Genomic DNA, 13963 nt, shown 5'->3' on the forward strand with positions numbered 1-13963 from the left:
AGACTTTATTCTCGAAATTTAATGAGTTTATTCTCACGATTATTTTGACTTTTTTTCTCGAAATTTAACGGGTTTTTTTCTCGAAACACAACGACTTTATTCTCGAAATGTAATGAGTTTATTCTCAAGATTGTATTTAGACTTTTTTCTCGAAATTTAACGATTTTTTTCTCGAAACACAACGACTTTATTCTCGATATTTATGAGTTTATTCTCAAGATTGTATTTCGATTTTTTTTCTTTAAATTTAACGAGTTTAATCTCGCGTTATAATGACTTTAATCTCGAGATGGTTTTATTTTTATTATTGCTGGGCCCTAATCCTCTTCCGTATATATGTTTTATTAATCATTTTCTTAGTTAATTTACTTGAGGCTACCAGGAAATCTGTAGCCTAAGTCAGTATTGCCAATAAGAACCTTCTACAAGCTTTGGAATTTGAAAATCTGTTTTTAAATGTTAAAAGTAATTTTAAATAATACAAATTACAGGCTACGTTTAACGCAGTTGGTGGAATTAGCAGACGTTCCCTTAGGCATAATGCGCTGTGGAAACATGTCAAAGCATTCTCAGGTATAAATATGCAGCATTAACGCACATAGGTGATTTTGAATGAATATTTCATGTCGATATACAATGGTTACATAATGTTAAAACTAATCCTGCTATTGATATCTTTGTAAGACTGCTGACCCTATAGAACAGTGGCATGGGAAAACAAAACTAACCTAAAACCTAAAACTAACTTTACCGTGCTCAACCACCGTGAGTGCATTTCACACATTTGTAATTGCTGGCGTTCAGCGGGGAGGAAGGGAGGTCGGCCCATCTCGGGACCAGGCCGGCCGTTGCCGATTGGGCCAAATGCTTAACATTTACTATTATTATTATTGAATTATTATTATTATAACCACAATGAAATCGTGCAAGCGATAAAACCTGTCCTATGCGCTGTCATCATTTAAAAACAATGTATTAAAAAAATGGTCTGGCCCCTCTGGCATATGCCAGAATTCGCCCCTGGCAACTGTAAACACAATGACTTTGTCTGCATGCGTAAACCAGCGTAGATGCACTCAAATCAGACTGGAGAACCGTGACTTAGAACATAATGTCGGGAAGCTTGTTTGTGAAGGCGGGGCCAGGGGGTGATATTATGTTTTGATTTGATGCAGAAGGACTCCTTCCAGGCTGGCTGCAATTTGACGGTGCACACGTCTTTTTTTTTAACAATAGCCTACCATCGCGCTATCATTGATATTAATGAATCTATTTATTTATTAGGCTAATTTATCTGAGGTGCCGGAACACAGTTCCGGACCGTTCTGGCCCACTTTAACCCCTGCTGATAACGACAGAACTTGCGACCATATTTGGCTAACAACGCTTTCGGGAAACGCACCCCAGGCCAGTGTGCACACGACGATGGCCAGAAGTAGTCCCATATTGGATTTCAATTAAGTCATTCAACTGTGCTTTCAGAGTTACAAGTCCGGTCCGGTGTTGCTCATAACTGATAGGGATCACGCTTAGGGAGCCTGTCATCTTCGAGTATTGTTAAAACGAGCCAATGCACATTGGCGTGCAATAATTGCATCACACGCTCCGCCCCACAGTGCGGGAATAAATACGGAAGTGGTTGCTCCGGCACTGGTGACGGGTCCCATTTCCTGAAAGAGCAACACGGGTGTGTTTGCGTCTTTTTCAAGATGCCATTCCATCTGTGCGTTTCCTCATTGAAGGGGGATCCTCATCTCCCCTTTAAGGCCTGTAAGTTCTCATCCGTCTTTACGCGCAAGGCTTACAAAGCCTGTGGGCAAGCCGCTTCCTCTCTGCATGCCGTGGTGCTGCTTCAGGTCCACCAGGCCCGGGCACTCATGAACATGCACAAGGGTAGCCCAGACCGTGAGCTCATGGGTGAGCTCCGCACTGCAACCGACCGTGCCCTCCACGGCACCGAGGTTGCAGCTCACGCGATCGGTCTGGCGATGTCCACCTTAGTGGTCCAGGAGCACCATCTCTGGCTCATCCTGGCAGACATGAGGGATGCGGACAAGGTTCGGTTCCTGGACTCCCCAGGAACTTCGCCCAACAGTTCTCTGCCGCCATCCGGCACATCCTGCCCTGGCGGCCCACTACGGCCTCCACCCGTCCGCCGGGGGCAGATCCTCCGCTGGGGGCAGCCATTTACCTACATTTTCAAAGAAAGAGCAATTTTCTCTATTCCTGGGTCCCAAGAGGGCCAGACTGGCAGTGTGCGACCCTGTTAAGCTCCTCAGCCCTCAGTCCTTAACCCTCAGCCCCCTCTTGTATCGCCAGCTGGTAGCTGGGTGCGGTTCAAAGACCTGGTCACGCCTTCTCACGCACTCTCTGTCATTGTGTAGAGACAGGTAAGTGTTGCACCGCACACTCAGACCCCGCTTAGGCCGCCTTCGGGCCTTCTGAGCCGGGTCCCTGTCCTCTACCTCACTGCCTCACCCCGGATATGTCTGTGGTACCTCTGGTCCCCCTGGGCCGGTTCGTAGAAGCCTAGAAAGTGCTCCCAACCGATCCAGCTGGCTCATCCATACCAGCAGACTCGGCTATATGATTCAGTTCGGCCGGCATCCGCCCAAGTTCAGCGCTATTCGTTACACTTCGGTGTTGATCAAATGCGCGCCTGTCAGGCGCGGTCATCTCAGTCCTACTGGTGAAGGATGCGATTGGGCCGATCCCTCCAGCCGATATGAAGACCGGCTTCGATAGACCGTACTTCATTGTACCCAAGAAAGGTGGTGGGTTACGGTCAATCTTGGACCTGCGTCTCTTGAGTCCCTTTACAAGTTGCGAACGAAGAAGCACATTTTCAAATGCTCCGTCCCTGAGATTGGTCTGCAGTGTTCGACCTGAAGGGTCACTTCTCTTCAGCGAAGATCTCTATCCTTCCACAACGCAGGCCATGCCTGTGTTCTTGCGTTCAAGGGGTCGAAGTTTCAGTACAAAGTCCTACCCTTCGAGTGCTACACAGCCAGTTGGGTCTTTAGGTCAACTGGGAAAAGAGTAAACTCTTCCACGGGCTGAGGATCTCTTTTTCCGGTATGGAGATAGATTCGGTCCAACACGTCTCCTGAGAAGAGCGTGCTCAATCGTGCTGCTGATGAGGCCTCATGACAGCCTGTGGCCTGGAAGAGTGAGACTCCATCCCCAGGCGGTCCAGCTGGTCGGGGACCACTTCGAGGCCTGTTTGCCTCTCCGGACTTGTCCCGTTGCCAGTTGTTCTTCTCCCTGATCGAGTGGAAAACCCTCGGCACGGAGACACTGGCACACAGCTGGCCCCGGGGCCTACGCAAAGATGCGTTTCCCCAGTGAGCCTTCTTGCACAGTACTGTGCTAAATCAGGGAGGAGAAGGAGCAGTTCTTCCTAGTTGCCCCTTAATGGCCCAACCGGACCTAGTTCCCCCGAACTTATGCTCCTCTCGACAGCCCCTTCCTGACCCTTTCCTCTAAGACATCTCTGGGACGGGGCACCGTTGGCACCCGCGTCCAGACCTCTGGAACCTCCATGTCTGGTCCCGAAGCGGAGGTTCTAGGTGATCTACCACAAACATGTCGTAGACACCATCACTTCTGAGAGAGCACCCTCTAAAGATGAGACATGCTTATGCCCTGAAGTGGAACCTGTTTGTTGAGTGGTGTTCTTCTCACCCAGAAGACCCCCGAAGGTTTTCGATCACTTCCGTGCTTTCTTTCCTGCAGAGATGGGTCGGAGCGAGGGCTGTCTCCCTCCGCCCTCAAAATGTATGTTGCCTTTATATTAACACACATCATGATGCAGTGGATGTAAATCCGTGGGGAAGCACGACTTGATCGTCAGGTTTCTGAGGGGAGCAAGGAGACTGAATCTATACCTTCTTGGGACTTATCTCTGGTGCTACTGCACTGCAGAGACCTCCCTTTGAGCCACTGCAGGCAGCTGAGTTAAAAATCCTGTTTTTAAAGAAACAGTTCTCCTGCTTGCTTTGCCTCTATCAAGAAGGTAGGGGATCTGCACGCATTTTCGGTAGACGAATCGTACCTGGAATTCGGGCCGGCCAACTCTCACGGTATCCTGAGATCCCAGCCTGGATATGTGCCCAAGGTTCCTAGCTCTCCCTTAAAACGGGACCAGGTGGTGAGCCTGCAAGTGTTACCCCGGAGGCAGACCCAGCCCTGGCTTTTCTCTGTCCCTTCCGCTCCTTGCGGTTATAACTGGACAGAACGCAAAGCCTCAGGACCTCAGACCAGCTCTTGTCTGTTACGGAGACCGGCAGAAGGGAAGGCTGTTTCCAAGCAGAGGATGGCCCACTGGATAGTGGTTGCCATCATCTTGGTGTGTATTTTCCAAGGTGCACTGTGCCCCCTGGGTGGTGAGCCTCTCCAAAAAGAGAGCGTAGCTCCTTCCTGGGCATTGACACAGGGTGCCTCGCAGACAGATGTTTTTAGGGCTGCGGGCTGGGCCAGAAAAGATTTTCATAGAAAAATATTTGCTAGAAAAATAGCCTATGTGTCGAGCCGGTGGCTTCCCGTGGGCTCCCTTCACATGAAGCCAGTTTCACTGTTAGCCCGGTTTGAAGTGTCGGCTTGCTGCGCCATTCCCCTCCTATGAACTGGATACGTGCGCCATTCTTGCTCCAGTAGAGTTCCTCTTTAGCCGAACCCTGTTGAGTTCCCCCACACCCTTCGGCAACGGACGTGGCGGAGCATCCAATCCCAGGCCTAACACTCGTATGCACTGGTGGAACCTGTGCTAGGCTGGGTCCATATGTTGTGATCACTACGGCGATCCCATACTGTATGTGTATTCTTCCACGGTACAGCTCCCTGAGGCGAGCCTGTGTCTTCCCTTGACAGAGCCTGCCCTGCCGTCGCTGACCGGTTGAATCTCCCCCTGTTATAGGCTGGAGCCACCTCAGTGACATTCCATATGTTGTACTGCCCGGTAAATCGCCCAGTCCATATGTTTAACCCTCACATTTTACCTCCCTACGGGCAGGATGTGTATTCCTTCCAACGAAAGGGGAACGCTTTCCCAGTGGTTTTGTGGAACAGCAGTGACTTCCCCGGCCTAAGCCGCATCAATAATGCGGGGGGATCAGAAGGCTTTTGTTTAGGCACTGGAAGGTGGCAGCTCTAGTGGCGTTTTAATAGAGGATCCCAATCATTCGACCGAACTGATAGGGAACGTCTCGGAAGGAGGGAACGGAGACGTAGTCCCGTCACCACTATTGCTGGACCACCGCTGACTCCGGGCTCCGCTCGGCTCCTCAGCGAAAAACAAGTGGTGCGTGCATCCACTTCCGTATTTATTCCCGCACTGCGGGGCGGAGCGTGTGATGCAATTCTCGCATGCCAATGTGCATTGGCTCGTTTTTACAATAAAGAAAAATATTAAATGAACTGCATGTTAGCTTGCTTGATCTATGTAAATTCACATGTCATACCACAGGTGTAATCCACATTTTAAGATTTGGGTCACTCTTCCACTCTTTACTGTAACTACAGTTTATATGTATGCCACTTTGGCATAGCGATCGATCACTTGAAGCTACAAGCTAAAAACCCATCACTCATGAATCATCACGTCTGCCTGCTATTGCTCGTGACTGGCTAAAAGTGTGGGCTCATCAGCGACGTCAACACCAACGCCAGCTAACTCTGCAATTGGCATGTGTGTTTAGTAACGTCATGATGACTGATTGAATGGAGTACATGGACACTTGGATTTTGTTTGTTAACCAATTATCCTATAAAATTTTAATGTTTGAAAATCACCACACTGATCCCAAAACAGCCCAAAGTTTGTTCACCCGCCCAAACCAATTTTGACTCGCACAATCAAATTTAAAACTGCCCAAACTGGCAATACTCTTGTATGTTACATGTGCACAAGTGCAAGCATGAGCAATAAGTTGCTGGCTGCAGTTCACTTAACGGCCTCCGATGTTGCTCATAACAAGGGTTTCTGAATTCTACATATAGCCCCTTTAAATGGAATGAAAGATATGGAATGTACTGCATGTTAGCTTGCTTGATCTATGTAAGTTCACATGTCATACTGACAAGAAACTATGCTTCTAACCACAGGACGAGAGCTGTAATTCTAATCACACAAGTTTGCAATGCGGTTTGCGAATGTACGTTGGAACTATAATTTTGAGAAACACCGATTTATGTTGGTAACGACAGAACTTGCGACCACAGTTGGCTAATGATTGGGAAACTCACCCCTGGATGGTTGGCCAGTTCATCACAGATCTATCATCACATTGCAAATGAGCATGTTACTGTATTCCATCCCAGAGTGACATCAAAAAGACATTCAGTTCTTGCAGACTTGTTATGAACTTGGGAGAACTCCATGATAAACTGCTCCAGTGATGTTCACACTAATATACAATCCAGAAAGCAACCAAAAAGCAATAATTTTGTTAGTTGTTTAAACAGTACAGTAGTCCCATTACTAAAACACTCATGTCTTCTCAAACTAGTTTCTCTAACGTTTTAAACTAATTAACTGCAAGTCTTATTGATTAACCACGTCTGACTATGCACAGTTCTTACCAGATGTACTCTTACCAGATGCAAGCTCTTATTTTCTCCAATGACTCGAACATCTGAATGCTCAGTCACCAGATGAAGAAATATTTCTAAGTTTTGGAAAGTGTGGGGCCCAACAGACGTCAATGGGACGTCAAAATGATACAGGAAATCCTTTGAATAAACCTCAGGGTAAAAAAGGATTCTGGAAAAGAAACCCAACTCCTGTAATAATTATAAAGAACTGAGCTGCAAACTTGTGCACAGCATACTGAAGCAACAAACTGAAACTTCTCAAAGGTGAAGGTGAAAGTGCATTATTGACTCAAAATAATATGAACAATACCAGTGAAACCATATTTTGCATTATTATTTAATTTTTGCATGAATTTGGCAAATGGAAACCTAAAAATATTTTAGCATAGTTATCTTAAATGTTTGTTCTTTCGGTAGTCTGAAGCACTATACACATCTTTAGATGTTTCAGGCTATATATATAAAAAAAAAAACAGTATTTAAGAAATGAATAGATTCTTTACATATATAGTGTGTGTATATTTAAAAGGATATTAAACCATGATGAAGTTTAATCATTGTTAGTGCTGTAACTGACACTGATCATTTTGGACAATATTCAGATAATGATCATACTGTGCACTATGGCTTTGCAAAAAAATATATATATAAACAAACACAGAAATCACATAAGTACATAAAAACAAATAAAATATAATGTAGTATAATAACAGGCCAAGGGAGAAACTTTTTTTTTATTTATTTTTTTTTATACAAAGTAACATTTAATTGGAAATGTATTTAAAAATTGGATAACAGCAATAACACTTAATCTTATTTCAAATTTATACAAGACTGATTTAACCTCTTCTCTGATTGTTGTCCTGGCCTATTTTTCCTTTTCCCTTTACTATCTTTGTTCCCCTTCATTGGATATTATAAATTTATTCTTTATAGCTAATATTATAGTGATTGAGTCAGCAAAATAGAAATAACTATATATATTAAGCTAATTTAACACGTGGTCTTAATTTTCTAGACTGAATAGGAATTGCACTTTCATGATGGCCAAATATGAATAGAATTTACTTTTAGTAATGGAAGAATACTGTATAGACATTTATAATTATGAATAAGCCTACATTGAAAAAAAAAAAAAAAAAAAAACTAGTGTTGGATTTACTTTGGAAAAAATGTCACTCATGAATTGTTAGTAAAATTCAATGCAAGTAATGCATTAAATCAAACATTTTAATGTAGAAAGACTGAAATAGTATTTTCTTGTAAAACATACTTTGAAACTATACTTGTGTCCTGGATCTCAAAATCTTGTTTTTTACTCTCTTCAGATCCACTGTACAAGCTTACATTGCTTTCATTTTATTGTTTTAGATTAGGAGCAAACAACATATGGTGCACTTGAGATAACATAAAAAATATGTATGTATGTTATTATTATTATTATTATTATTAATAAAGGGATGTGTTTTTAATGGCATTTTCAACATTAATTAAAACTGCAAACGAATGTTTGCACAGAAATAATGCTACGTCTGACGGTACCGTCATTAGTTTATATAAATATACATTTTTGGAGGGGAAAAACGTCGTTCCTGCAATAGTTTGTCGTTAGTACGCTGTACCAAAACGAAAAACAGATTTGTCCTCAACCACACACACACACACACACACACACACACACACACACACACACACACACACACACACACACACACTCTCTCTCTCTCTCTCTCTCTCTCTCTCACACACACACACACACACACTCATTGACGCGTGCTGACGTCAGAGCGCGTCAGTCCGCAGCAGCAAACAGTTGTTTTCTCCAGTTCTGCTGCCTGCCTTGTCACTTGTCTTGCAGTCGTTTATGGCTCCTGACAGTGTTGTTTTTACGCACAAACAGTCTTACGTGTGTTAAAGTAGTACTCACTGTGACATCTAGAAGTCAAAGAAACAAATCCGAACTGTATGTACTGAGAAGGACCCGAAATGCACCAACATGTCTTTATAGCGAAGAATGGCCTCTAGTGGAAGCACTTATACGCACCCATATGTCCTTAAACGCTGCTTTTTATATTAATTCCCCAACGTCCTGCCTCGACACTATAACATAAGAGGATGTCCAACCCTGAGAAATGACGCCCCCATTCCCCCCCGAGCAGTGGGAAAGCACACTACAGCAGTCCGGAGCTGAGCAGCTGCGCCAGAGTGCGGCGAGCCGGGGAGGAGATACGCGAACGCCGTTCTCCGGCTCCACTCGAGACGAGCCCTCTTCGCCTCTTGCCTTCATTTTATAACATTATTCTAAGAGGAGAGGACGTGGCGAGACTACATACTGGACATACATCAGATACATGTGCGTACGGGGCGCATACAAACACGGCGTTCTGTAGCGTCTTTTAGATTTGACGCGCTTTGATGTCATCCGGCGTCTCAGGGTCGGATCGTGTCATTTATAGCAGCGGGTCGACATTAAACTAGACGCATATCATATCAAGAGTTATCATTACTCGCTTGCGGTTAGACATGGAAGATGGTCCGCCTTCCACAAGCTGTTTCCGAAGATTAACGGACTGTTTCATTGGCTCAAGTAGGTATACTTTTTGTTTTCCTGGTATTAGTAACTAAGGGTGTTGTAAAATGTAACGTTTTTGTTGCGTACTTGCACTGCGTTGCAGCTGCATACTGGGAAACTTTTGGTTTGCTTAATTTCCAACGTGAAGTTTGGGTGGCAGTATTTGCGCAACGGCTGCAAGATAGTGTGAATGATTATGTCCATTACAGTTAAGTTGTTTCGTGTCTGTCATCACCTGTTATGTGTGTTTACATTAAGTTTTTAGTGCACTAGCTGGGTGGGGACATACATGTGAAAGAGGGTGATGTCTCATCCTTTGAATTAAATAAGTGTGGCCCTAAACTTGTTTTTGTGATTTCCTCTCTCATTTAAAATGCACAGAGAGGATACACAATACACAAGTCAACTGTTGTCTACTGGAATGTTAATTAACAAGTGTCATTTTTTTTTAGAGCAATCTAATGCAGGACAAGGCATGGAATGCAGAGACTTTAATTTAGTCTTTGATTAGTTTCACATGCAAAGAAATTATTGGAATTATTTCCCACAGCGCATAGCAGCTCAAAGTGTGCGTGTAGGACAACAGTGTGGAGATGTTGTTGTGGTGACCTCCTCTGATGAATATCATTGCAGAATTAGTATTGAACCAATTGACTTGAGAGCAAAAGCTGCGTGTCGTGGTACTAATGACAGACAGGTAAGCACGAATGTCACAGGCTTTACTGAAATGCCTGCTTATGATGGTTTCTCATAATAGGCAAGGTTTATTTCATTGCAGTCTCGGAGGATACATTACATACAAAATTAATACTATTCATACTTTAGAGCATGTTCCTGCAATAGGCATTAAAAGGCCAGAATAATAAATCGTATGGTACTGTGTTTACTATATATGCAACTTTACTTGTAGTGTGTTGACTTAGGCACAGGCCATTTTTTTTTGCATCAAAAATATATTTATTATTCATGCTATTTATTATTATTATTATTAATAATCACTCAGTTTGCTATTTGAGCTAATTTGTGAAGAGGTGTTTCTCTTGGCCAAGGAGATTTCTCTGTTATTGATGGAGATTGATACATTAATATATGTATGTTCCATCCAATAAGAGGTAAAAAAATATATATACATATATTTATATATATTTTTTTTACCCAAATTTAGGGACTTTTTAGGCACTAGTAGACTAGTGTAAACTAAGTCTTAAACTACTACATTTTAATATGAAAAACCGTTTAATACAACAGTCTTAACCGGTTTTGCTTCAGGATCTAGATTTCTTATTGTAAATCGAGTGTTGCAGAATTGTTTGATGTATGAAAGTAATAAAAAAAACCACATTGAACCTTAAACCGCACAGGCTCATCAATATGCAAAAAGATTTACAAGACATAGGCTTAATAGGAACACAGATATTTTAGTTTTACTTTGTCATTAAAAATATGTCTCATGAATTACGATTGTTTCGTGTTGTCGGCACATGATAAACCATGTTTATCCACGCTGTAAGTGAAGCAGTATTTAATGTAGTCTGGGTCATATTTTCCATTACTTTGTGTAGTTTTGTTCATGGTTTTCAAGCATGTCATGCAAAGTGCAGTATCTTCCTAATTTGACTAGATTACAAGTGAGAGGATTATTTGCATCAAAATATTGTATTGATTTTGATTGGACGGGTGGCCCTTGACACCAACAACAAAAGATGTGGGAGTCCTATTTTTTTTTTTTTTTTTTTTTTTTTGCTGTGCTAACTATACAGGCAATTTAGTTTTATTATCAGTTTCTCTACATATTTTAATGAGCACTTTTGTTTCTATTAGACAGGATAGTCTAGACCAGTGTTGCCAACTCTCGTAAGACAAATAAGCAACCGCAGCTTCAAACAAGCCCAATATGATTTATTATCAATGATTTATTATCATTAAATGAGCCTGCAACATATTAAACTGAAACCACTCTGAGTTTGTAAAGCAAAAACAGAAGTTATTTTACAAAAATCATCAAATTGCAACAAAGCGGGAGGGCACGTACCTCCGATCACCTGTGAGCAGAATAGGCTTGGCCTGTGATAAGCCTACATTATAAATATATTTTAAAAATATCTCGTCCCTGCACCGTCCATCATCTCCTGTGTTTCCTCTCCACATCTGTACATCTCTGTTGGTGACATTGTTTGTGAAATTGTAGGCTGCGCTACAGCGACCATAAATGCAAAGAAATTATAGATTTTTCTAACAAGCAACAAGTACATTTTTTTCAAAATAAGCCCCCCAAAAAATCGCAACTCATGCCCCTTGATTTTTAACGTGTCTTATCAAAAAAGAAGCCAAAGCGGCACCTCTGGTCTAGACCAACAGGAAGGTGGATGGAGAGAAAGGGGGGATGAGACTGGGACATGATGACACAGGCCGCATGATTTAGCTGTTTAACTAAATATTAATGGAGACTCCCAGCAAAACATTCCAAATCAATATCAATCAGGAATAATGGAATATAAAGAATCATTCTGTTGAAAATGTATTATTATTTTACATTAGTGTTATTGCGATATATGCTCAGCGGTACGACTCCAGGAGTAGAGCGGTGTGGTGGTGAAGGGATCTTGCGGCTGGTGTGTCATTGCATCTCTCAGAGACAGTGCTGAGTCTGGGCTTCTTGCTGCTGTCTGTAAGGCTGCTGATATCAGCAGATCACCACACGTAAACAATGAAAATTCAGCATTGATTTCTACTTAACTTTTTTTTTTTTGAAATTTAGAATTTCTGGATTCTTATTATGCAAGTCTTATGAAATTACATAAACCGATAAATTGATTCTGACTAGAGTTGATTCACAACTTAACTCATTAACTAAGAATGAACAATGCATTTGATACATTATTTCTTATTTATATCTTTGTTAATGTTAGTTAATACAAATATAACTTCACTGTTAGTTCATGTTCTCTTAATAATATTAACAGATACAACTTTTGATGTTAATCATCTATTATTCAATGTTGAAATGAACTAAGATTTTAATACATTTTAGAAGTGTTTTTTATTGTTATTTCACATTAACTAATGTTATCAAATAGAACCTTATTGTAAAGTGTTACCTTGGAATCTGAATGATAGAATGAGTCAGTTCTTTTAAATAAAACAGTCAGAAAGACTTAGAAATCAGTTTTAAATTCCTTGTAATTCCCCCTAAGAGTGACTTTAGAGGTTGGAATTTTGTGATGAGTTTTTTTTTTTTTTTTTTTTTTTAATAGGATGCCTGCATTATATCTGAAAACATTTTATAACCAGGTGCACTGTATAGTAACATTAAATATCGTTACAGCCATATATTCTGTGTTGGTAGTCAAACTCCAACAGTTTTGTGCTACTGTACTGAGGAAACACACACTTACGACACATGTATCCGAACGCAACGCTGAACAGGCAGAGGTGAACGAACAGAGCTGAAACGGTCTTTCGTGACCTTTCAATTCTCCGCTGTAATGCGATCTCATGCATAATACAGCGCAGTGATTGGATTAAAACCGTTCATTCTCATGAATAAATGTAGAGAAAAGCTCAGAAACTGATGACATAGACGCACAATTGCAGCCAATCATCACTCCAGGTAAACTTTTCGTGACGTTGATTCAACATTGCTTTTTAAACCGGAAGAACGAAATAGCTAAAAACTAAAATAAAGAATCACTTTTTTCTTGATAATAACCATAATGAGTGCTTTTGTTGTTTTCGTTGAGGTGCAACCTGTACTGTAAACATATCGAAAATGCGTTTTAGGGTTTCATGACCTTTTAAATAATATGCTTAGTAAAGCCAAACAAACACAAAGCATGTTATTTAATTTGTACCCAAATTCAATTTGGCAGTATAGTAAGATGTTATCTCACTGATTAGATGTGGAAAAAGCTTTTTTTTTTTATTAGAATGTCATGTTACCGGTGGTGTGGTGTTGTTTTATATCAGCTCTGCCCTAGTGTATGTGATGGACCTCTGAACAGAGGCCGTTTTTGAGTCTATTCCAGGTCAACACTAATATGATCTGACAGGCCATCTACAGAAAGCTTAACTCAATGAAGAACGCTGCATTGTCATGCAGGAAACGCTCATCGAAGACACTTCCTCCCCCAGCTGTATGTCATTTAATCATCCCAGTGAATTCCCTCTTCAAACGGCCTTTCACTAAATACGAGTCAATGAAACAGCCTCACGTGATATACATTCAGCACTCTGCCAGACGTATAAAATGCCAAGTTGCACTTGAAGTCCAACTGGACAATTACAACGTTTTCAAATGAATCTTTTCTTTCTTGGTTCACTGTGTGGAGGTAGCAAGGCATTAACATGTTTGAATCCAATGTTTGCAAAATGTCCTGTCTACTGTCCTGCCTTCATCAATCATTTTTGAAGGAAATACAAATGTGTTCTTGCTGCTTATGATATCCCACAATCCTGTTCATGCTGTTCGCTTGTTGGTGGAAAGAATACAAATGGTGTCTGATGGAGCAGTTGGAAACGTTCTAATGGTTTTATCATTAGAACAACACATTAAATCATTATATGTGGAATCAGAAGTTTCCAGGACGTGCCTTCATTCACAAACAATGCCACTGACTTCAGTTTTGGCACATCCAAAAAAAGCCCATTAGTCATGGCATATATTGGCATGTGGGTGATGCAAGTTCGTGTCTTGCCTGTGGACTAGTAGTGTACTTCTAATCTTAAATGTTTTTTTTTTTTTTTTACTGTACTTGCAGATAACACTGAAGTACACTTTTGAAAAGTGCACTTTGTAATAAT

General features: G+C 41.6%; 1 protein-coding gene across 5 annotated transcripts in view; it reads left to right on the forward strand.

Annotated features, from left to right (window-relative positions):
* Positions 1-13963, forward strand: part of pde10a (phosphodiesterase 10A) — a 135057-nt gene that overhangs the window by 43204 nt on the left and 77890 nt on the right. Inside the window, exon 1 of one of the 5 annotated variants that reach the window (XM_084390928.1) lies at positions 8760-9178. The exons of 2 other annotated variants lie outside the window; for them this stretch is intronic. In XM_084390928.1, coding sequence (XP_084247054.1) covers positions 9115-9178 — 64 coding nt within the window. In that variant the 5' untranslated portion in view covers positions 8760-9114. Of the gene's footprint in view, positions 1-8759; positions 9179-12633; positions 12774-13963 lie in introns of those variants that run through there. 2 more of the 5 variants (XM_084390927.1, XM_084390929.1) reach the window with 2 other exon arrangements.

Source organism: Rutilus rutilus, assembly GCF_951802725.1.
Source record: "Rutilus rutilus genome assembly, chromosome: 20".
NCBI classification, from domain to species: domain Eukaryota; kingdom Metazoa; phylum Chordata; class Actinopteri; order Cypriniformes; family Leuciscidae; genus Rutilus; species Rutilus rutilus.